Source organism: Hemitrygon akajei, chromosome 12 (genome assembly GCF_048418815.1).
Source record: "Hemitrygon akajei chromosome 12, sHemAka1.3, whole genome shotgun sequence".
Classification (NCBI taxonomy): Eukaryota; Metazoa; Chordata; class Chondrichthyes; order Myliobatiformes; family Dasyatidae; genus Hemitrygon; species Hemitrygon akajei.
In genome coordinates this window covers 56,793,494-56,816,089 of record NC_133135.1, presented here as the reverse complement: position 1 = coordinate 56,816,089, position 22,596 = coordinate 56,793,494, and the positions used below count along the sequence as shown (strand labels likewise).

At 38.7% G+C, this 22,596-nt stretch overlaps 1 protein-coding gene across 4 annotated transcripts in view; it reads left to right on the top strand.

The window, feature by feature from the left end:
- Nucleotides 1–21,457, top strand: part of mier1b (mesoderm induction early response 1b, transcriptional regulator) — a 49,445-nt gene extending 27,988 nt beyond the window's left edge. For 2 of the 4 annotated variants that reach the window (XM_073063154.1, XM_073063152.1), the window contains exons 9-13: nt 5,036–5,117; nt 7,032–7,126; nt 11,468–11,595; nt 12,521–12,660; nt 20,400–21,457. In XM_073063154.1, coding sequence (XP_072919255.1) covers nt 5,036–5,117; nt 7,032–7,126; nt 11,468–11,595; nt 12,521–12,660; nt 20,400–20,776 — 822 coding nt within the window. In that variant the 3' untranslated portion in view covers nt 20,777–21,457. Of the gene's footprint in view, nt 1–5,035; nt 5,118–7,031; nt 7,127–11,467; nt 11,596–12,520; nt 12,661–19,504; nt 19,780–20,399 lie in introns of all 4 variants that reach the window. The other 2 variants (XR_012101051.1, XM_073063153.1) reach the window with 2 other exon arrangements.
- Nucleotides 21,458–22,596: the final 1,139 nt, after the last annotated feature.

Genomic DNA, 22,596 nt, shown 5'->3' with positions numbered 1-22,596 from the left:
TGCTGAGGCATTCTTTCTATTGGAAAATAATGCAACTAAATTCAATTCACTAAAGTTTGAAATAACTCGTTCAGATAAGTCAATTGCAGTTTAAGATTTCTAGGTGAGCAACAGCAATCTTCTTTGAAGCTTGTGCTTCCACATTAGGCAGTCTCTGAAAATAATTATTTTGAATGTCTCCCATACATCTGCAGTAGCAGTTGCTGTATGGTCAAAAATCTAGAGCTATATTGTGTTCCTCCTGTATCATTTTCTGGCCTGTAGGGTAATTACCATGACTTCAAATTAAGACTTTTTATTACAGCCCTTGCATGAATTAAATTCCAGTCTACAAATATGACAGTCAACCTGTATAAAGCATAATCCATATGGGTTTCATTGCCCTACTTTGCCTAACTACAAACAATTATTCCTCATAGCAAGCCAATTTTCATGGTAAGGCCCATAAGACATTGGAGCAGAATTATGCCATTTGGCCATTGGACTGCTCTGTTATTTCATCCTGGCTGATTTATTATCCCTTTCAACTGCATTCTCTCACCTATTCCCCATTAACATTTGACGCCCTTACTAATCAAGAACCTATCAAACTGTTTTAAATATACCCAATGACTTAGCCTCCACAGCCGTCTGTGGCAATGAATTACACAGATTCACCACCCTCTGGCTAAAGAGCCATCAAACACTACTCATAGCTTAACCCTTTCTTTTCCCAGAATCATTCTGAAGATCCTCTGAACCCTTTCCAATGCCAGCACATCTTTTCTTAGATAAGAGATCGAAAACTGCTCAAAATATTCCAAATATGGTCTGACCAATTCCTTAAAAAGTGTCAGCATTACATCCTTGCTTTTATATTCTTGTTTTATTGAAATGAATGCTAACATTGCATTTGCCTTCTTTACCACCGACTCGTATTGCAAGGTAACCTTTAGGGAATCCTGCACAAGGACACCCAAGTCCCTTTGCAATTCTTGATTTCTGAATTTTCTCCCCATTCAGAAAATACTCTGAGCCTTTGTTCCTCCTGCCAAAGTGCATGACCATACACTTCCCAACACTATATTCCATCTGCTACTTTGTCCATTCTCCTAATCTGTCTTAAGTCCTTCTGCAAATTTCCTGCTTCATCAACACTACTTGCCCCTACACCTGTCTTCATACAGTCTGCAAACTTGGCCACAAAACCATCATATAATGTGAAAAAAAAGGTCCCAACACCAAGCCCTGCAGAACACCACTAGTCACTGGCAGCCAACCAGAAAAGGCACCAACACAAGGAAATCTGCAGATTCTGGAAATTCAAGCAACACACACAAAATACTGGTGGAACACAGCAGGCCAGGCAGCATCTATAGGAAAAAGTACAGTCGATGATTTGGGCAGAGACCCTTCCTCAGGACTAACTGAAAGAAGAGACAGTAAGAGATCCTCTCCCTTCTCCAGCTTGTATCCTTTTTCCAATCAACTTTCTAGCTCTTAGCTTCATCCCTCCCCTTCCTGTTTTTTCCTATCATTTCGGATCTCCTTCTCCCCCTTCCACTTTCAAATCTCTTATTGTCTCTTTCAGTTAGTCCTGACGAAGGGTCTCAGCCTGAAACGCCGACTGTACTTCTTCCTATAGATGCTGCCTGGCCTGCTGCGTTCCACCAGCATTTTGTGTGTGTTGCCAGAAAAGGCACCATTTATTCCCATTCTTTACCTCTTACCAGTCAGCCACTCTTCTATCCACACTAGTATCTTTCCTGTAATACCATGGGCTTTTGCCTTGTTCAGAAGCCTTATGTTTAGCACCTTGTCAAAAGCTTTCTGAAAATCCAAGTAAACAAAATCCACTGATTCTCCTTTGTCTATCCTGCCTGTTATTTCATCAAAGAATTCCAACAAATTTGACAGGCAAGATTTCCCCTTAACAAACCATGCTGATTTTGGCCTATTTTATCATGTGCCTACAGTTACCCTTACACCTTATCCTTAATACTGGACTCCATCATCTTCTCAACCAGAGAAGTCAGACGAGCTGGCCTATAATTTCCTTTCTTTTACCTACTTCCCTTCTTAAAGAGTGGAATGACATTTACAATCTTCCAGTCCTGTAGGTCCATTCTAGAATTTAGTGATTCTTAAAAGATCCTTACTAATGCCTCCAGAATCTCTTCAGCTACCTTTTTCAGAAGCCCAAGCACCTTAGAAACAGCAAATAAACTCACTTCTTTCCCCTGATACTCAACATTCTGCTGCTGATGTCTTTCACAGTGAAGACTGACACAAAATAATTCATCCACCATCTCTTTATCCTCCGTTATTACCACTCTGACAGCATGTTCCAGTAGTCAATTATCCACTCTTGCCTCATTTTATTTTACTCTTAATGTATCTGAAAAACTTTTGGTATCTTTTATATTATTGGCTAGCTTACCTTCATATTTCATCTTTTCTCTCTTTATGCTTTTTTAAAAGTTGTATTCTGTTGAATTTTTAAAACTTCCCAATCAGCAAACCTCTTACTAGTTTTTGCCATATTATATGCCCACTCTTGCTTTTCTGCTGTTTTGGACTTCACTTGTCTCTTTAATTCCCTTTACTGCACTGTAATAATGATGGAGCTGACTTTAGCTTCTCCCTCTCAAACTGCAGCGTGAATTCTATTATATTATGGTCATTGGCTCCTAAGGGTTCCATTACCTTCACTTCCCTAATCATTACATAACACCAAATCCAGAATTGCCTTTTCCTACAGGGTTCAACCACAAGCTACTCTAAAATACCATTTCATAGGCATTTTACAAATGCTCCATGGCTATCGTAATATTGCGCTTTTTACATGTTCTTTCTATCTGGTTGTAATTTGTACCTCACATCCTGACTACTGTTTGGAAACCTGCATCTAACTCCCATCAGGCTGAAAAAGGATCTAGTGCTTTATTGGCGTATATGACGCATCCAGCCTAGGCATCAGCCCGGATGAAGGTGCCGGAGTTTGTCATCAAAACGTTAGTTAAAATCATACCTATACATGGCTGGAGGCCTGAGTAGAGCTTATGTGTCTCAACAGGGTCTTTTTACCCTTGCAGTTTCTTAATTCCACCCACATCGATTCTTCATCTTCTAATCCTATGTCACTTCTAAGGATTTGATTTTTTTTTTACCAACAGAGCCACCCCCTTTGCCAACCTGCCGGTACTTTAGATACTGTGTGTATCCTTGGATGTTAAGCTTCCATCTATGATCTTCATTCAACCATGACTCAGTGATGCCCACAATGTCATACCTGCCAATCTCTAATAGTGCTGCAAGATCATCTCCCTTATTCTGTATACTGCGCGCATTCCAATATAACACCTTCAGTCCTGTATTCATCACTCTTTTGGATTTTGTCCCCATGTTATACTTTAACTCATCACATTGATGCAATTTTTCCCATTCATCTGTCTGTCCTTCCTCACAGTCTCACTACACATTGCATTGACTTGTATACCAACTGCTCCATCCTTAGCCCTATCACTCTGGTTCCAATCCCACTGCCAAATTTGTTTAAACCCTCCCAACAGCTCTAGCAAATCTGCAGTCAAGTTCAGGTGTAACCCAACCTTTTTGTACAGGTCATGCTATCCCCAGAAGAGATCCCGATGATCCAGAAATCTGAAATTCTGCCCCCTGAGTCAGTTATTCAGCCACATATTCATCTGCCTAGTCACACCTCACTGCTGTGTGGCATAGGTAGTAATCTAGATATTACTTCCTTTGAGAACTTGCTTTTCAGCTCTACTTAACACTATATTCTCTCTTCAGGGCCTCATCCCTCTTCTTACCATGTATGGTATTGGTAGCAATATGTACCATGGCTTCCAGCTGTTCACCCTCCTTCCTTAGAATGCTGTGGACCCAATTCGAGACATCCCTGGCAGCTGGGAGGCAACATACCATCAGGGTGCCTCTTACACGTCCACTGATTCTCCTTTAACTATGTAATCCATCACTACTGCACTCCTCTTCTTCCCCTGTCCCGTCTGAGCCAGGGGCTAGAGTCAGTGTCAGAAAGCTGGTCACTGCAGTTTTCCCCTGGTAGGTCATTACCACATTCCACACCCCCTACCCAGTATCCACAGTGGTATAGTTATTATTGAAGGGAACAGCCACGAAAACTCTGCACTGGCTGCCTATTCCATTTCCCTCTCCTGGCAGTCAGTCACTCACCCACCCACCCCCATCCCCTCGCCTTCTGCATCTTGGGGGTGACTTCCTCCCTGTAGCTCCTTTCTGTCACCTCATTTTCCCATATAAGCTGAAGATCATCAGGCTGCAGCTGTTGTTCCTTAACACGGTCTCAGGAACTGCAGCTCGATGCACCTCGTACAGATGTAGTGCATGTAGATCATGTGAAATAAATGCTGAGCAAATCACATCATAATTACGTGAATGTTTGAGACAACTAGTATTGTGCACACATTTATACTGAAGGAGTACGCATGCAGCCTATGAATCTGTTCTCTTCTGACATTTAGTGAAATTATGGCAGATCCGTGACCTAATCCAATAAACCTGCTTTCCCTTCTTCATGCTTCTGGTTAATTAAAATATATTATTCAAATGTAAAGTCAATAATGGATCAAGCAGTGATTGCTAAACATAGAAGGGTGTTCCAAACCTCAGCTATCTCTTATATGTGGAAATGTTTCCTAGATTCTGAAAGGTATTTTTCTCATCTTTAGTTTTCTACTCAGCATTTGTATCACATTAAAGTTTATTAGCTTTATTGTAATTTTCCTCTAACAATTTGATACCTTTATTATAAATTAGACTCAGAACACAAAAAGTAACACAATAATATGGCAATATGTTATAATTAATTTGTTAGAAATAACTGTAATTATCTATAATAGTAAATAATAACTATAGATTGTTACTTTTAAAATCATTTATGTGCATCAAATTCTGGACACCAAACATAGATTTAGATGAAAAACTTAAATCATACATCTGGTAACTGATTTGGAAAAGTGAATTTGTGATTTGTGAATCCTATTTGTCCTAGGCATTGTATGAATTGGTTAAGTGCAACTTTGATACAGAGGAGGCACTGCGAAGATTGAAATTTAATGTGAAAGCAGCCAGAGGTAAGAACATTTTAATTTTCCATTATATAGTGTTTCTTTAGCAACTGGTAGCATGACAATATAGCATGATTATAACCATTTCAGCTTGGCTATGAAATCATGGACTGACTAAAACTTGCTAATGACTGCTGCTGATCCACACAGTAAGAAAGGACATACCATACCTGGACTCGTCAGTGTTGATCCAGTGGGCATAGTTTTCCCAGTTCAATATAACATGACAACAGCACTTGACAAGTTTTTATATTTTCAGGTTTGTAGACCACAATGTCCACCTTTGGTATTACAGTCGGAGAAAAATATTGCTATACAGCCAAATTGCAGTACAGCCAAATATCAAACAAACATTAGGAAACAGAGGCTGAAACATTATTAAAAGCATGAGTATTAGAAAAAGTTGAAGAAAGGAAATGAAAACACTTTCAACGAGAACGAAAGGCATAGACAGTCATTAATACAGCATTATAATAAGTTCTTAGGCATACTGAGTCCACGCTGACAACCAACTACCTGCTTAAGCTAAACATGTTTTATTTCCCTCCACATTCTCATCAGATCACGTCAGACTCTACCACTGATTGCACACCAAGTGAATTTGCAGTGGTTAGCAAATCGTATCAATCCATGTCTCTTGAGGTGTGGGAGATAATCAGAGCATCCGGAGGAAACACACACAGACAGCATCCAGGATCAGGAGATTAAACAGATTTATTTTTACTTAAAAAATGTATGTTATCTTGTACTTTTCTAGGTCCCTCAGAACCCTTGCTCTTCATTCAAAGATTGAACTGCATTCCTCCTTCAGGCTTAACTTGGCAAAAGTTCACATCTCAGATTCTCCCAGTTTGTGTTACAGATTATTTGGTAACAAAACTTCCTGTTGGTTTAACAGAGACTTCAATCCTACAGTTTTAATGTTTTTCAGAGCACCCAGAATTGTTTTCTCACCTGCTTCAGAGGACTGTATTCAGTGTTTAATTTTTCAGCTTTTTTATCCTAGAGACTTAGGTCAACATTGCTTTGAGATACTCTAGATACATTTTATCAGGAAAGATTACAAGAAGTCTTGAACATTTTTCCTATTGTTTCTAATATTTCTGGTTTAATCTGTTTTCTTAAAACACATGACTACTTTGAAGCTAAATTCAGGAGAGTTTATTCACTTCCTCTTTTTTTGGTAACTTCTAACTAACATTTAATTTTGATTGCTGTTTTGCATCCTTATGATTGGCTTTTTGTTAAAGTTTTGTGAATTACATGTTTTGGAACTGGCCATGCTAGCATGGATAACATTTAAAAGATAAAAGGAGAGGTAGGATTGGGAATCTTATCAAAATGTCTGAGTACCAGTAAAGTGAAATCTCATTATCCCAAACACGGCAATGAAAAACAAAATAATTAACAAGGTATAGAATATTTTTTAATTAAAACTTCCATGAGAAATGAATCATTAGAGCACCAAAGTTTACTATCACAATATCAAAGTAAAGCTTTTATTTCTCTCCACTTCCCTCATCCAAAATGTTTGGCATTACAAACTTCCCAGTGTTGAGTGCTATTATTTAGTACCAATAAATTTGCACTATAAAAGTGGCAAGAGGGAAAAATATCAAAAGGGAAGACTGAATTGAATGCTTATCACTGAAGGTTATGATGGTTAGATATGGGTCACTAATTCACAGATGACGTAAGGACGTGTTCCCATATGCTAAAACTTTAAAAACAAAATTGAATGGAATGACCTTGATTAAAAATTAGACCTTAGGCTGTGATCTTTGTTTACTTATAGTCAGCCAAGTAGTATACTCAGCACATAATACGTAGTGCAATTGGATATAGAAGAAATGTGCTTAATACTTGTGAATTGTGTTGTAATTGGCACTTTTAAGTTAATGAGATTTTCATTCGTTGTAGAAGAACTCTCTATTTGGAGTGAAGAAGAATGTAGGAATTTTGAACAAGGTCTCAAGGCATATGGGAAAGATTTCCATTTGATCCAGGCCAACAAGGTAAAATCTTGTGGATCTAAGCTTGCAATCTTGACTTTTTGATATAAATGTTGCTAATTGAACAATACCAATAATTCTAAATATGAAACTAAAGTTTGGAGTGCCAATCAGCAAAAACACACACATTTTCCTGCCTCATCTACTACTCATGGTGCAGGCAGACGTATATGTACAGTTGATATTTAATTGCTTACCCTGTGTTCAGGGAGAATAAATACTGACATTGACTGATGCATATGCATCCTATAAATGAATAAATTTTGAAAAATTATCATGCAGTGATCATGTAAATTTTCTAGTATTACCAACAAAATTAGATATTTTTTGTGTGTGTTTTATTAAAACTGCCCCTAAAGGTTCAATTTCACATTTGAAAACCTTTTCTGTAATATTGAACCATATTGTGCCAGAGTTGGTCAACTTAGTATGCTCATTCACCACATTCATTATGCACTTTACCCAGAGGCCGAATGCAAAATGAGTTGACCCTTTATGCCAGGGAGACTGTTGAAAGTTTGTGCGGCTCCCCACATAGAGCATTCCTTTGAGCAAGTGCTGCTGATACCTGTCACGTACCCCGTGACCGGGTTATCGAACCAGCAGAAATGGAATCCACGTTGGAGTCTGGTATTACTGTAACTAATAGTGTTTATTAGTAAACTAAGTAATACAGTACTATAAAAATGCAAATATATGAAACAGGTTAGCAATGATATATACAGAAGTGTGGAAATAGAAATCAAAACCAAGCTCTTTCAAAGTCTAGAGGTAAATGGATAGTCTTATGATGGTGAAGAGTTCAGTTCAGTTTAGGTCGAGGTAGTTCTGGTGTAATGTTGAAGAGAGAGAGAGCGAGAGGTGATGCCATTGCCGTCGAACTTTCTGTTATCTTCCTGTCCTGTTCTGGTCACCGACTGTATGACCGTTCTTTAGTGGTAGACCTGTCACCCAGGCAAGGGTGGACACACAAACAAGTCTCCACCGGTCGCACCTTCACACACTGTGAGCCACTGATCAATTCCCCGAATTGATCCTCCAAACCCCCACCTTCACGTGGGTGCACAACGCTCTTTCAGTGTCCCGTGGTGTGTCTGCTTGTGTCTTTGCAGACCTGCCTTTTATCTCCCCTTGCAGGGCACCAGCCGTCCATCACCTGGGCCCGCCTTGCTGTCTCAGCAAGAATCCTCACAAGCAGGCAAAGAAAGTGTCCTTGGAGCAAAGGTAAACAGTCAGCCAAAGCCATAATATTAAATCATATCTGTCTCTGTCTGTCTGTGTGTGTGTGTGTCTCTCTCTCTCTCTCTCTCTCTCTCTCTCTCTCTCTCTCTCTCTCTCTCTCTCTCTCTCTCACTCTCTCACTCTCTCACTCTCTCACTCTCTCACTCTCTCACTCTCACTCTCACTCTCACTCTCACTCTCACTCTCACTCTCACTCTCACACGCACACACACCACAGGGGGTCAACTCTGGACCCCATCTCAGCTTGGTTTGCTCATCACATACCCTATACACATAATCTTAGCACCTGTCAAAAGTCTTCTGGACAATTTTCAATTAGTAAAGTCAGATAATCACTTCCCAATTGGAAAATGCCAGTGGCTTGGCACTTGGCTAGATAGTGCCCTTGAAGTGACTGGGGCTCCATTTCTTGTGGTCCATTCATAGTGACGGCAGCCTTTTCGGCTTATCAATGCTCTTCTGCTGGGCTCAATGATGAATCCATTGGCTCAGCCACAAGATCTGCTAGAGGTCGGAGAGTGTATAAGACGCAATTCTCTTTAAAAACACTAGATAGACAAGTAAAATATTGGCCCCATTTGTTACAGAAAATAAGTGTTTTTGCAGTATAATAAAGCAATGTTCTTGCCTTTCAATTTCACATATCCATCAAAAGTTTACTATTTGTAATGTCTTATTTACCTTAGTAATAACAATAAATTATCTTTTTCATAACAAATGAGTATTTTAATAAGAGTATTTATTTATTACCTGCTAATATTATAATGCACACTCAACATCCAGCATTACCTTTCTTGAATATTCCCAGGCATCAGGCCAGAGGTTAGCACCACTAGGAGGTAGCCTCAGGACCGGGTGGTATTTTGAAGAAATTTCACTACTTAGAGGGAGGAAAGTAGTTAGAGCTTCCAGGATTTCAAAAGATTTGAGGTCCACCAAGTTCTGTGTTTGTAGCATTGTGAAGAACGACTTTAATATTTCTGACATAAAAACTCAGCATGTCAAATGGCTGATACCATCAAGAGATTTTGTCTGAGCTTATAATAATGGAGATATTTTTAAAACAACCTTCCTGAAATAATTTACTTCCAATATTGGTTTTGAAGTCATATTCTAGTGAACACTTAGAATTTGATGGTGCTGCTTCAAATCAGAAGCATAGCGTGTGTGGCCCTCCGTTGGTCAAGGTTGACCAAGATGTTGCATCTTAGCTATGTGCGTCATTGGTGCAGCACCATCTGTGGCTGATGAGACCATTGCGAGAATGGCAGTCTTGCAGAGGTCACATCTGTAGGTGGTCTCAGCTCTTGGGGATGTAATGTTCCTTTCTATGAGCCCGTTTATCATCTGCCACTTTCAGGAATTTTTCCTCACCTGTCTTAGGTTTTGGGTTACTTCTCCTTCTGGTGCAATCCGCTACAAGTTCTTCCCAGGACTCAATGTTGATGTCCAGTGTCGTTATGTCCTGCTTGCAAACATCACTGCAGCACAGTTGTGGTAGCAGCAGCCAATGATTCTCTTGCCTGAAGCCTACCATGGAAGATACCTTTTGGGATGCGACAGACATGGCCCAGCCAGCACTGCCTGAGCAGGGTGTACATACTAGGGAGGCTGGCATGAGAGAACCTTAGCATTGGGTACTCTGTCTCGCTAGGATATGCAGAAGATGGGACAAAGGCACCTTTAATGGAAGGTTTGAGCCTTCTCTCTTGCTTAACATAATTTGTCCAGTTCTCAGTACTGCACAGCAGTTTGCAGATGATAGAAGCGTTGTACATTTGTTTTTTAGGTCTTCTTCACAAAGGTAACTAAGGCTGTGCTGTAGGTGGTGTACCGCAGAAGTTTTTGTGAGAAGCATGCTGCCGAGGAAGGAGTACCTGACGTGATCAAGTCCAGCTAGTACCAGTATCTGGAGTGAGGGTGTCTCCAGGAAGCCTTGTGTTGAAACTTGGTCTGGAAGTCAGTTGGTGATTCATAGATTATGATAGTTGCAGAATTCCTGCAATCGCTGCCCTCTCCTGTTCATCTTGCCTATACCAAAGTGATCTAAGCATAGTCCAAAGGGCCGTAAGTCATGATCTTCACCCGCTCTAGCATTGAAGTCACCCAGAAGAACAAGATGTTCCTTGCTGGGGGTGGGGAGTATTCTTGATGGTGGCTGTAATGTTCTCATAAAATTCATCCTTTGCCTCAGATGTGGAGCACAGCATGGGAGCATACACACTGACAAGATTAACTGGACCTCCGCTGGTGTTGAGAAGTGTAAAAGGTCACTCAGATCCATTGCTGCCTGGTTCCACCCTCTTCAACCATGTGCTCCTCACTGCAACGCCTGTTCCTTGCTCTCTGGGCTTGTCAGGACCCTTCCTTTGCCAGAAAAAGCTGTAGTCTTTTTCCTTAGTCTGTCCAAGTCAGCTAAAATGGCTATGTCCACGTGAAGTCTTTTGAGTTCTTCGTTTATTACAGCTGTCTTCCTGACATCACTAATGTCTTGGAAGTTAACAGTGAGGCCAGTCATCATTGTCTGAACATTCTGATATCCCAGTTTTAGAACTCGTCTCTACTGTTGCCTGGTGCAGTGTTTTCAGTCTGCAGATTGGATGACAGTCCCCATGCACCCAATGAGAAAAGTTAGACAGTGGTGGGACAGCACCTTTTTGATTTGGGGCTGCGCAGTTTATGCTGTGTGGTAGCTGTCCAGTGAGATCCAAGAATCTCCTAGAAGAGCTGCCACCCATGGCTGATAAGCCCCATCTGCCCAAAGCAACTGGTTTTAAGGTGCCATTAACCCATGTGTGCCCCATCTCCTATCAGTAGAAACAGTTCCCTGGGCTTAATAGCTAAACCAAACGTGAAGGCCAGGAGCTAGACTGGTCAGCTATTTGAGACACGCATGCCATTAGAAGCATTTAGTCTTAATTGTTAATCACTGGAGTAGCCCAACAGCATATTATTTGGGATGAAACTTGATTGGCTAGGCAAGTTAACATTCAGGTTTCACTAGATTGATTCACTTCTTTAAAATTGGGGTTCTGTTTGTACTTAATTTTTTGCATTGTTTAAAGTGCTTTGTTACTAATCTGTTTCTATTAACATGCACAGGTGAGAACACGGTCAGTAGGGGATTGTGTAGCATTTTATTACATGTGGAAGAAGTCTGAGCGTTATGATTTTTTTGCACAACAGACTAGATTTGGAAAAAAGAAATACAATCTTCATCCAGGAGTTACGTAAGTATTTTTAAAATATTAATTCCATGATATACAAGTCCAGTTTATTTTCTAAAATTGCATTAGAAAATGTGTTGGTTGTTTTTCACATCCTATTATTGTTCTGTTCCACCATATTAAAAATCTTTAACTTTTTTTTGCATGTATACATTAAGGAACCTACTTGTAGCTAATTTAACCAAAGCGATGTTTTGCTCCTGATTTCCCTGTAAAATTGTCAACTTTTGCATTGCCATATCAAAGTGGAAACATGACATTTTGAGTATATCTAGTTGCATATATGAACACAATTAACTTCATCCAAAGATATGCTAATACTTTTAAAAATGGTCCTAATCTTCCTAGAGAAGCCTCCCACATATTATTATCTTCCCCTCTGCCTCTGGGAGTTAGTTTGGCTGAATTTCAGTGGCTTATTTGAATTTGGATGCAGCTATTTGTCTCTTTTATTTGGGTAATCTGCTAGTAAAGGAGCGATACTGAAACCAGACCCTTTCTAACAGTGACAAAAGACTTAATTTTATAGAAGAAAATAAAGGAGAATAAGCCTATTTATATCAGCAAGTGATCGGGAGCAGAAATTTTAATCTATCGATGCTTTGGGGTGTATTTTTGATTTTTTTTTTAGTATGATAGTTCCTCACTGCTTGTAGAATGTGTTCTGATCATATCAAACTACTGCTAGCAATTTAAGTGTAAGCACTTATTTTAACTTTAAACTGAGCATTTTTAAACATTCAAAAAGTTGGTACTTTGAGTTTGGTCATGTATTCACGGTAAGATATTAAAGAATATCAAATTAATTATGATAAGTTCTGTTCGGTAGAGGGGAAGAGAAACTAAATGTCTTTGTGTACTGAACCCAGTTTGCAGTTGAAATGAGTGGCCAGGCACTTGTGTAATAGCCTTCTGAAATTGGTTTCAGGGATTATATGGATCGACTCCTGGATGAAACTGAGAGTACAGCTTCCAGCTGTGCACCTTCCCCGCCTCCAACCACCTCAACCAGCAGCAGCAGTCAGACAGAAAGGGAAGATAATGCTACAATAGGAAGTAATATAAACGGTGAGATCTGTACATTTGATATTCTACTATCATTAGGCATATTGCATCTGCAACATCCATCGTGTGCATACCCTGCACTATTAAAATAAAATTCAAAATAAATTAGTGTTTGCCTTATTTTAATTACCCATAATTCATGTACAGTGTATTTTCAGCAGGAATGCCATATAGAAGTGAATGCCTAATGTTTTTGATTGAACTTGCATCTTAATTTAGTTTAGTTTGTCTCAAGCTGCATTGATCACATCTGGCCTCCTTTTGTGTCTATTTCCCAATGCGACGTTTACAATTATCCTTGGAGTTATTGGCTTTAACTATTTAACTCGTAACTAAATCGGAACGGTTGCCAACTTTTTTTTGGCCTGATGTTTTGTTTTAATCTGAAATTCCATTTAGTGACTTGTTTCTAATCACAATCGCTACAAGATATAAAGATTTGACTGTACCAATACTTTCCACTATGACTTAAGAACGGATATAGCTTCCACCTCTTAAAATTACAAGATTGGTTAAGGAGCAATGTTGGTGTTATAACAAGTTACCAAAATTCTGATATTCATATGTGAAAAGTTAATACCATGTTTATTTAGAACACTGCTTTTTACTGGTTGCTATCATAATATGAAAATTTAGCTCACCAAGTTTGCTCTGATGGTTTTGTCTTTGAGCTCAATCGATCCCATTATCCTGCATGCTTCCCATCATCGCCTTTCAAGCAACTAGAATTATTATATAGTATGTAATTCTGTTTGTGCATAGCTTTTGATTTGTGGTCTTATGTTGTTATCTTGCCAGTTGGTTATGAGTAATCATCATTATTAATCTGGCAAACATTTATCAAACTGCTTAGTATCACTTCATACCTGTGGAATAGGGATGCTGAAGATACTTTGATCATGTTTTGGCTTCCTTTAGTGTTTCTGCTCTCATGCAAAGTTTATTCTTGGTTTTGTTGACTTTTAGTTGTCTTCTTTACTAATTTGGACCAAGAGGCTCATCACTGTATCCCTGAAGTTTGTCAGCACAGCAGGGAAGTGTAAGGTTTAGGATTGAGCACTGGGAGTGTGGTCCTGTGTTTGACAGCACATTTTGGGAAATTTGAGCAAGTTGTAAATGTTGCTTTGTTTGATATTAACTTGAATTTTTGATACTCTAACACATGCACCCACTTATATTCCCTTCCTGTTTCAAAAACTGTAAGATTATAGTCAACTAAATATTTCAAGCTGACTTGTATTTAGTAACATTCTTTGGTTCATGTTTGGCAAATTCAAATCAGGATTAAAGGCTTTCTCTGCTGAATAATTGCTACTAATTGGATACGCATGGCCTATCAATAATGCCAAAACCACTGTTTAAATTTATTGGAGATGTACTTGAAGTTAGATCTATGGGAAGAAGGCAGCTGAATGAGATTTGCTGGATTTTACTTGCACAGAGTTGGCAAGGATTCAATGGGCAAATCTTCTTGTTTGGTGCTGTGCTAGATACCATTCTATTTTGCAACAAAGCATAGATGTAATCGTAAGGTAGTTAGAACTTGTTTGCTTTAATGTCCAACATAATCTTGTCATTTTTTGACTATTTCTTTGCTAGAATATCTTAATCCAGTTGGAGAGTACTTCTAGGCCTTTTCAGCAAACTGACTCAGCCTCAAACTGCTTAAATACAGATTATTATTCTGTGTAATTGTAAACAAAAATGTAGGTGAAAAGATGGCTTGCTGAGTGAATGTGTTTGCCTAAAAGTATTACTGCCTTCTATATCAAAAGTTCTTCTGGGTCGCTGTGCGTTAAGATTGCAGTTTATTTTGGATATAAATTCTGGGGCTTTGTTTTATCAGGAAAGTAATCTAAAACATTAAACAGGACATGAAATTTGAACCATGAGTTATAATTTTGAATGGAAACATGTTCTCAAATCAGCAAAATACTGATTTTATTTCCAAGCTTTTAAGTCAGATGGGTAAATGCAGAAATAGAAGGCTAAATTGCATCTGTTTTGATACAGGGAGTCTAGTATGGTAGATGAACTCAAAAGTTTTAATTAACATGTAATATTGATGCCAAGATTAAGTGGCAGACAGGACTAGTAACTCAATATCCCTAGGTATATAATTTCAGGCAGATGAGGAAGAGGAGGAGGCATTGCATCATCAGTCAAAATATAGAACAGAACAGCACATTACAGACCCTTTAGCCCACAATGTGCTGACCTTTTAACCTTCTGTAAGATCATCCTAACACTTCCCTCCCACATAGCCCCCCATTTTTTGTTAATTCATGTGCCTATTCTAAGAGTCTCTTAATGTCCCTAATGTCTTCCCCTGGCAGCATGTTCTATGTACATACCACTCTTGTGTTTTTAACAAAAAAAATTGTGACATCTCCCTCCTCTCTCCCCACCCCCTACCAATCACTTTAAAATTATGCCACCTTGTGTTCACTATTTCCACGCTGGGGAAAAAATCTCTGGCTCTCTCATTCTATCTTATCATGTACATCTCTAATAAGCCACCTCTCATCCCCCTTGGCTCCAAAGAGACTAGACCTAGCTTACTCAGCCTATCCTCATAAGGCATGTTCTCTAATCCAGAAAGCATTTTAGTAAATCTCTACAACACACACAAAATGTCACTGAGTACTTGTTTGTGGTCTTCTGCTGTAGCCATTGACTTCCAGGTTCAACATGTTGTACGTTCAGAGATGTTCGTCTGCACATTGCTGCTGTATTTATTTATGTTATTCAGAGATACAGCGTGAAATCAGCCCTTCAACACATGCCACCCAGCAATGCACAATTTAACCCTAACCTAATCATAGAACCATTTACAATGACCAATTAACCTACTAACCGATACATCTTTGGACCGTGGAAGGAAACTGAAGCACCTAAAGAAAACCCTCATATTCCACAGGGAGGATGTACAAGCTCCTTACAGAGGCGCCAGGATTGAACTCCAAACTCCCAACACCTCAAGCTGTAATAGTGTTGCGCCAACAAGGCATTTTCACCCACAGAGCTGCTGCGCACTGGATTTTTTTTCTTTGTTTTTTGCACCATTCTCTAAACACTAAAGCAGGAGTTCCCAACCTGGGGTCCAAAGACTCCTTGCTTAATGATATTGGTCCCTGTTCTAAAGGCTGTTCCTAGAGGCTCTAAGGTGTTAAAATCCAAGGAGATGAGCGGTTTCTGAGATACTGAAACTGCCATGTCTGGCACCAACAATCATTCCATAGTTAAAGTCACTGAGATCACATTTCTTCCCTATGCTGATGTTTGGTTTGATCAACAACTGAACCCCTTGACCATTTTTGCATGCTTTTATGCATTGAGTTGCTGCCCCGTGATTGGCTCTTCAGATATTTGCATAAACGAGCAGGTGTATTAATAAAGTGGCCATTGAATGTATGATAGCATTCACATGCTTACCTATTATAATTGTGTTTCCTTCACAACATAAATACAATTGTGGATTGTTACCATGTGCTTGAGAGTATAAAACTGATTGTGACCAATAATTGCCTGTTTAATTATAAATTTCAATTAGTGCAATAAAAAAGATTTTTGTACATTTCATTTTTCATAATTTTAAATAAATAAAATCTTGTTAATTTATGATTTAGGGAAAACAGAAGGGACAAAGCAACACTATCTGTTTAAAGTACACTTTTACCTAGGAAGTACTGTATTTCTAATGAAGCTAATAATTATACTTAACAACACACAAACTGCTGGAGGAATACAGGAGACCAGGCAGCATCTATGGAGATGAATAAGCATTCGAAATTTCAGGCTGAAACCAAAATTATACGTTTGGTGGTAGGATCCCGTTGAAGATGGCAGAGGTTCCAGAGAATGATGTTGGAACAATCTTTACCTCATCCCTCCCCACCAATCTCCCTCTGGCACATACCCCTGCAAGAAACGGAAGTGCTACACTTGCCCATTCACCTCTTCCCTTCCTTTCATTCAGAGCCTTAAGTAACACTTCACCTACAAATCTGTTGGGGTTGTCTGTTGTTTCCTGTGCTCCCGATTCAGGTTCCTCTGCATAGGTGGGACCTGATGTAAATTGGGGTACTGCTTTGTCAAGCACCGCTACTTCATCCACCAAAAGTGGAATTCCCCAGTGACCAACCATCTTAATTCCTATCACCATTTCCATTCTGACATGTTGGTTCACAGCCTCCTTTTACCACGATGAGGCCACTCTCAAGGTGGAGGAGCAGCACCTCGTATTCCATCTAGGTAGCTTCCAACATGATGTCATGAATATTGATTTCTCCTGGTAATTTTTTTCCTCCCCTTTCCTATTCCCCACTCTGGCCTCTTACCTCTTCCCGCCTTTGGTGCCCCTTGATCTTCCATGGTCCACTCTCCTCTTATCAGATTTCTTCTCCAGTCCTTTACCTTTCCCACCCTCCTGACTTTACCTATCACCTTCCAGTTAATTCTCCTTCCCCTCCACCCACCTTTTTATTCTGGCATCTTCCCTCTTCCTTTTCAGTCCTGAAGAAGGTCTTGGCCCAAAACGTCAACTTTTTATTCATTTCCATAGATGTTGCCTGACCTGATTTCTTCCAGCATTTTGTATGTGTTGCTCTGGATTTTCAGCATCTGCAGAACCTTGTGTTTATGACTCCCTTCATGTAGTCAAACTTCAAAGTTTAAAAGTTCAAATAAAATTTATTATCAGTGTGCATACGTGTCACCACATACAACCCTGAGAATCTTTTACTGTGGGCGTGCTTAGAACAATAACTGTAAATATCAGGAACTATAAACAAACTGCAAGTGCATTTATAAGTAGCAGTAAATAATGAGCACGAACTAATAATATAACAGAGTACTTAAATGAGTGTAGCTATCCCCTTTTGTTCAAACGCCTGTGGGTTTGTGAACCTGTTCTTGAACCTAGTGGTGCAAGTCCTGTGGCACCTGTACATTCTACCTGATTGGCAGCAGTGAGAAAAGAGTATAGCCTTGATGGTGAGGATTTTTGATGATGGCTGCTGCTTGAAGAACTTAGATGAAATCTCTTCATTTATCTAAACTTTAAAATTCCACTCTTGAGTCTACATAGTCTCTCCTCAAATAGCAGAAATACAGTATTTCCTCCCATGAGCTAAATCATTGACATTTTAGTGTAATACTTAATCCGTGACTCTGGTAATATATCTACAAATTTTGTGTGTCTTCTTCCCTGAAGCTAGATTCAAAGTAACAGTTCAAATTCTATCATTTCCTCTTTGAAAATTCTGCTGTCTCTGTAAGGTCTTATAATTGCCCTCAAAAGTCTTTTACATTTTATGTTTCTGCAAAAAGGTCTTGTGTGTTTCTCACACTTGTGTTTCTCCCCAGACTAACTCGTATTCTATCTTGCCTTTCTTTTCAGTTTGTTGGTGGTTCCCTGCTGACTTCTAAAACACACCCAATTTTCCTGTTATTTCTACCAGTTTTATAATACCTTTAGATTTAATACTACCTTTCATTTTGTTGGTCATCTGTTTTTGAATCACTTTTTCCTTTGAGTTCTTGTGTCTTAAAATCTCTTTTTGCAACTTGTACATTCTTTATTTAAATGTTAACTATTGCTTATACACCATTGTGCCTTTCAACTTATTTCATTTCTTGATAGTCCTTTGAATAGATTCCTTTCAAACTCAATATAAAATTCTAACATTATGTATGCTCCTCTAAGAATGCTTGACAATGAAGCTATTGATTATTAATGTTCCCAATGCAGTAAATGAGATTTGTGACAGTATTCTGGATTCTTCAATATTTTAATCAAGCTAAACATCTTGAATTCATTCCAAGCATTTATCTTCTACCTTATTACAGCAAATCTGATTTTCCAATTTATATATAGGTTATGTTTCCTATGATTACTGTATTACCCTTGTTGCACTTTAATTTCCTGATTTATGACATGCCATCTATACAACACTTCAGTTGCCCATAAATAACACCTACTAATGTTAGTGCCCTTTGCTAGTTCTTCATTTGACACAAATTGATTGTAATTGGACATCTCTCTTCTTTGCCTCTCTTTCCTAAATGTTAGCTGCCCCTGGAATGTTTGGTTTCCAAGTTGTTCACCCTACAGCCAGACATTATTTCTATAACGCCATGAGATCGCTGTTGTTTATTTTCTGTTTTTGCCATTACTTACTGAGAATGCTGTACGCATTCTGATAGAGGTTTTACTCTTTTTCATTTTCAATGTTATTCTCTACTTGAATCCTCTTTGCCTTTATTTCACTTTCTGCATCTTCAGCTTACCATTAGTTGTGCCTTTAGTTAAGACCCTCTCAAATAATATTAAACTTTACTCAATTCCATCCTCTTCTCCCCTCCCCCCTCCCATCAATCTCCTGCAAGGATATTGATCCCAGCTTTGCTGAGGTGCAGTCTGTCAGATTTGTATAGATCCAACCTGCACTAGAAACTATTCCAATTCTCAAGAAATCTAAAGACCTCCTTTCGGCACCATCTCTCCAGCCACACATTCATTTCCTTTACCTTCCTATTTCTGTACTTACTGGCATGTTGCATAGCAAAAAAATTTAACATCACTACCTTTTTGGGGTCCTGTTTGTTAACTTTCCTACCTCTATAAACTCTTCTTACAGAACTTTATCTTTATTTCTGCCTTCAACTTTGGTACCAATATGGATCACAACCTCTGGCTTTTCGCTCTCGAGTTTCAGGATGCTCTGCAGCTGTTCAGTAACTCCCTTGACCCTTGTACCAGGGAAGCAAAATCCTGGCATTGAAAAAAAAATCGTGTTTCCCTTTTCCCTTCCCTACCCAACTGCTCCTCTTCTTTCTCTGACAGGTACCATTCTGCAGGCTTCTGCTGTGATTGATGTCGCTGTGCATTTTGAGGGGAATTCCTGGTCACAGTGTGCAGTATCATCAGTTGTAGTAGAAATATAACCAAGTAGAAACTGGGAACGGCAGTGATTTGGTCGAAATATGCTATGTTCATGTTAAAAATGGACAGACGAGGAGGGGAAATGTGCCAGGTTGGATCTCCTCAGCATCTTCAACGTAGTAAGAAATCACAAGAGACTCTACAGGAACCTTATTAACCAAGACACTCATATTAAGGTAGGTTGTAAGGAGTGTCTTAAGGATTGAGAGAGGGGCTTAGGAGTGATTTTGAATAACCTAGGGCAACACTACCAATCATGGAGAAATTAAAATCAGACATAAACAAAAGATCAGAATGGGGAGATTACAGAAATCACACTGTAGATTTTAGAGCTAATGGAGATTTCAGAGTTGGACGGTGAAGGTCACAGAAGGATTGAAGCATTGCTAGACAAGATTCAAGTTAGGGTTTGCAATGCAGTTGTCAATGAATTTAAGTTACAGATGGTGGATGATATCTGTCCGCCAAAAAGTTTGGAAGAATCAAATGTAGAGATTTGGATGAGTGTTTCAGGAGCAGTTGTGATTGATTATTTACATCAGTATTGCATAGAACCCCCCGTGATGTGAATGGTCCGGTTCAGTTTCATGCTCCTCATCACCTTCATATAACCCTCCAGAACATCAAACCTTCAAGCTGGATATGCATCACAATTTTGTCCTGTCTAATCTTGTTTTTTTCCTATTTTTAAAAATTACACATGGTGGTAATGTAAGAACATTTGTTTTCTATCTGTAAAGTACCTGCAGATAATAGAATGAAGAAACAACTGAATTTTATTTTGTCTGTGATTCAGGAGTGAATGCTAATGGTTCAGCTGAGACGTCAGATCAGTGGCATGATTATGGTGAAGTCAAGGAACTAAACTACAATGGGCCTGTCAGTAATTCCACAATTTCAGGACCTGCAAAAATGAGCACAAATGGCTGTGAGAAAGATGATGGATTCTGTGATCTCAGCCTGGTAAATGCGCAGAATGAGAATGATGAGTTTGAATCAAATTGTGAAATACCAGCTAAGAGTCTGAAAACAGAAGATGACTCTGAAATTGAGAAGAACAATGCAGATATATCAGAAGCAAACTTGCATGTGAAATCTGATGTTTCTGAGAATTTGATTCTGTCTGATTCCAGACACCAAAAGCCTGTTGAATTGGATGCTCAACAAATCTAGAAAAAATGTATTTACATGCTTTTTGTCATCTTGGGGAAGAAAAAACCTGGTTTAATAATTGGGTTGGTTTGTATAAATTCAGTCATTGACATCAGTGATGTCCTTTTTATATATATATATATATCTATATATGTTAATATATATATGTAAAAATTCTTATTATGTGGGGTCAAAATACATTCTGTATTTTTGCCATATTTCTACATAGAATTTTGAAGGATTTTTTGAATAAATACTTGTTCCTCGCATTCATTTGTGTAAAATTTGTACAGTTGCTAAGCTTTATCGTGGAAGGGGAAAAATAATAAATATACCAAGAGTCTAATTATGTTTGATTCATTCCATTTTGGTACAACTTTTTTAAATTATTAAAATGATGGAATGTTTAAAATATTTAAAAGGTAGTGGTTTTACACTGTCTGGAGTTGTTGTTGGGGTCATAGTTTTTACAAGTCAAATTCATTGAAGCTTTTTGTATGCTATTGTATTACTGCAGCAAAATTTTCAGCTTGAATATAAAATATTGTCCCTCAGTATTGCTGAGTCACAGTCCTGATTATATGCTGCATTTTATTGATATTTTTGATACGACGGCTACAACATGTTGAAATGCATGTTACAAAATAAAATTGTGCAAAAACCCAATTGTGATATTTTTCAATAAAAAAAATTAATCTCTAAGTTTCAGTTATCCTCTAAGATTCCTGTTACTCACAAGGTTATTCTGTGCTAGTGTGTGTGTGTGTGTAATTAGACTTGGAGGCATGTCAAAGGTGAGGGGTGAATGTAAGAAGCTTCGAGGTAGAACCACAGCGCTTACAGATTTAGTCTCTTCTGAGGTATTCTGCAGGGTTATTCCTGAAGAGCAATATTCCAAAGTGCATAATATAAATTTTAAATCTGCATTTGACAAGCTGAAGTGTAATAAACTCAGGAACTAGGGATAGACTTCTGGAGTTTAGTATTAACAGGAGGAGATGTAACAGATGCACTTCCAACACAGGTAAATGTGTGTACATTTTGATAGAACAGAGTATAAGTTAAATAGTACATGGATGTGAGAAAACTGAGGTTATTTGTATACAGATATTTGGAAAATGGCAAGATCAAGTCCACAATGTTTTTAAGGGGAAGAGTAAGCAAGCAGAAATTATGCATACTGGTACCAATGACATGGCTCGGAGAAGGGATGAGGTCCTGAAGAGCTCAGAAAGAATCTAAAAAGTACAACCTCAAAGTTAGTAAAGTGCCATGTATGAGTGAGGGTAAGAATAAAATGATATAGCAGATGAAAATGTTGCCAAAGCATTGTGACAGAGTTTCAGATTTGTGGATTTTTGGGGAAGGTATAACCTGTACAAAGGGGCAGGTTACACCTGAATTTGAGAGGAATTAATGTCGCAGGCAGTCTTGCTCGAGCAGTTAGGAAGGGTTGCTTGGCAGGGGGATGGGTACCAGAGAGGTAGGTCAGATGATGGAGCAGATAGTGTTAAAGATAGATGCAGTGTGTAGAGAGAGTGCAGTGGATAGGGCATAAATGCAGCCATTTGGATGGGTTGAAACCTGTTTAATGCAAGAAATATCAGAAATAGGGGTGATGGACTTAGAGCATAGATAAGTACATGGAGCTACAACATTTGGTAGTTATAAAGTGGGAAATGTTGCCGGATGTTCCAGGTTTTAGAAGCTTCAAAGGATAGGAAGAGAGGTAGAAGAGGTGGGGAGTGTTAATCAGAATAGAATTACAAACTGCGGAAGGAGGGATTATCATTGTGGGTGGAAGTTATAAACAGGAAGGGAGCAATCACTCTATTGGGTGT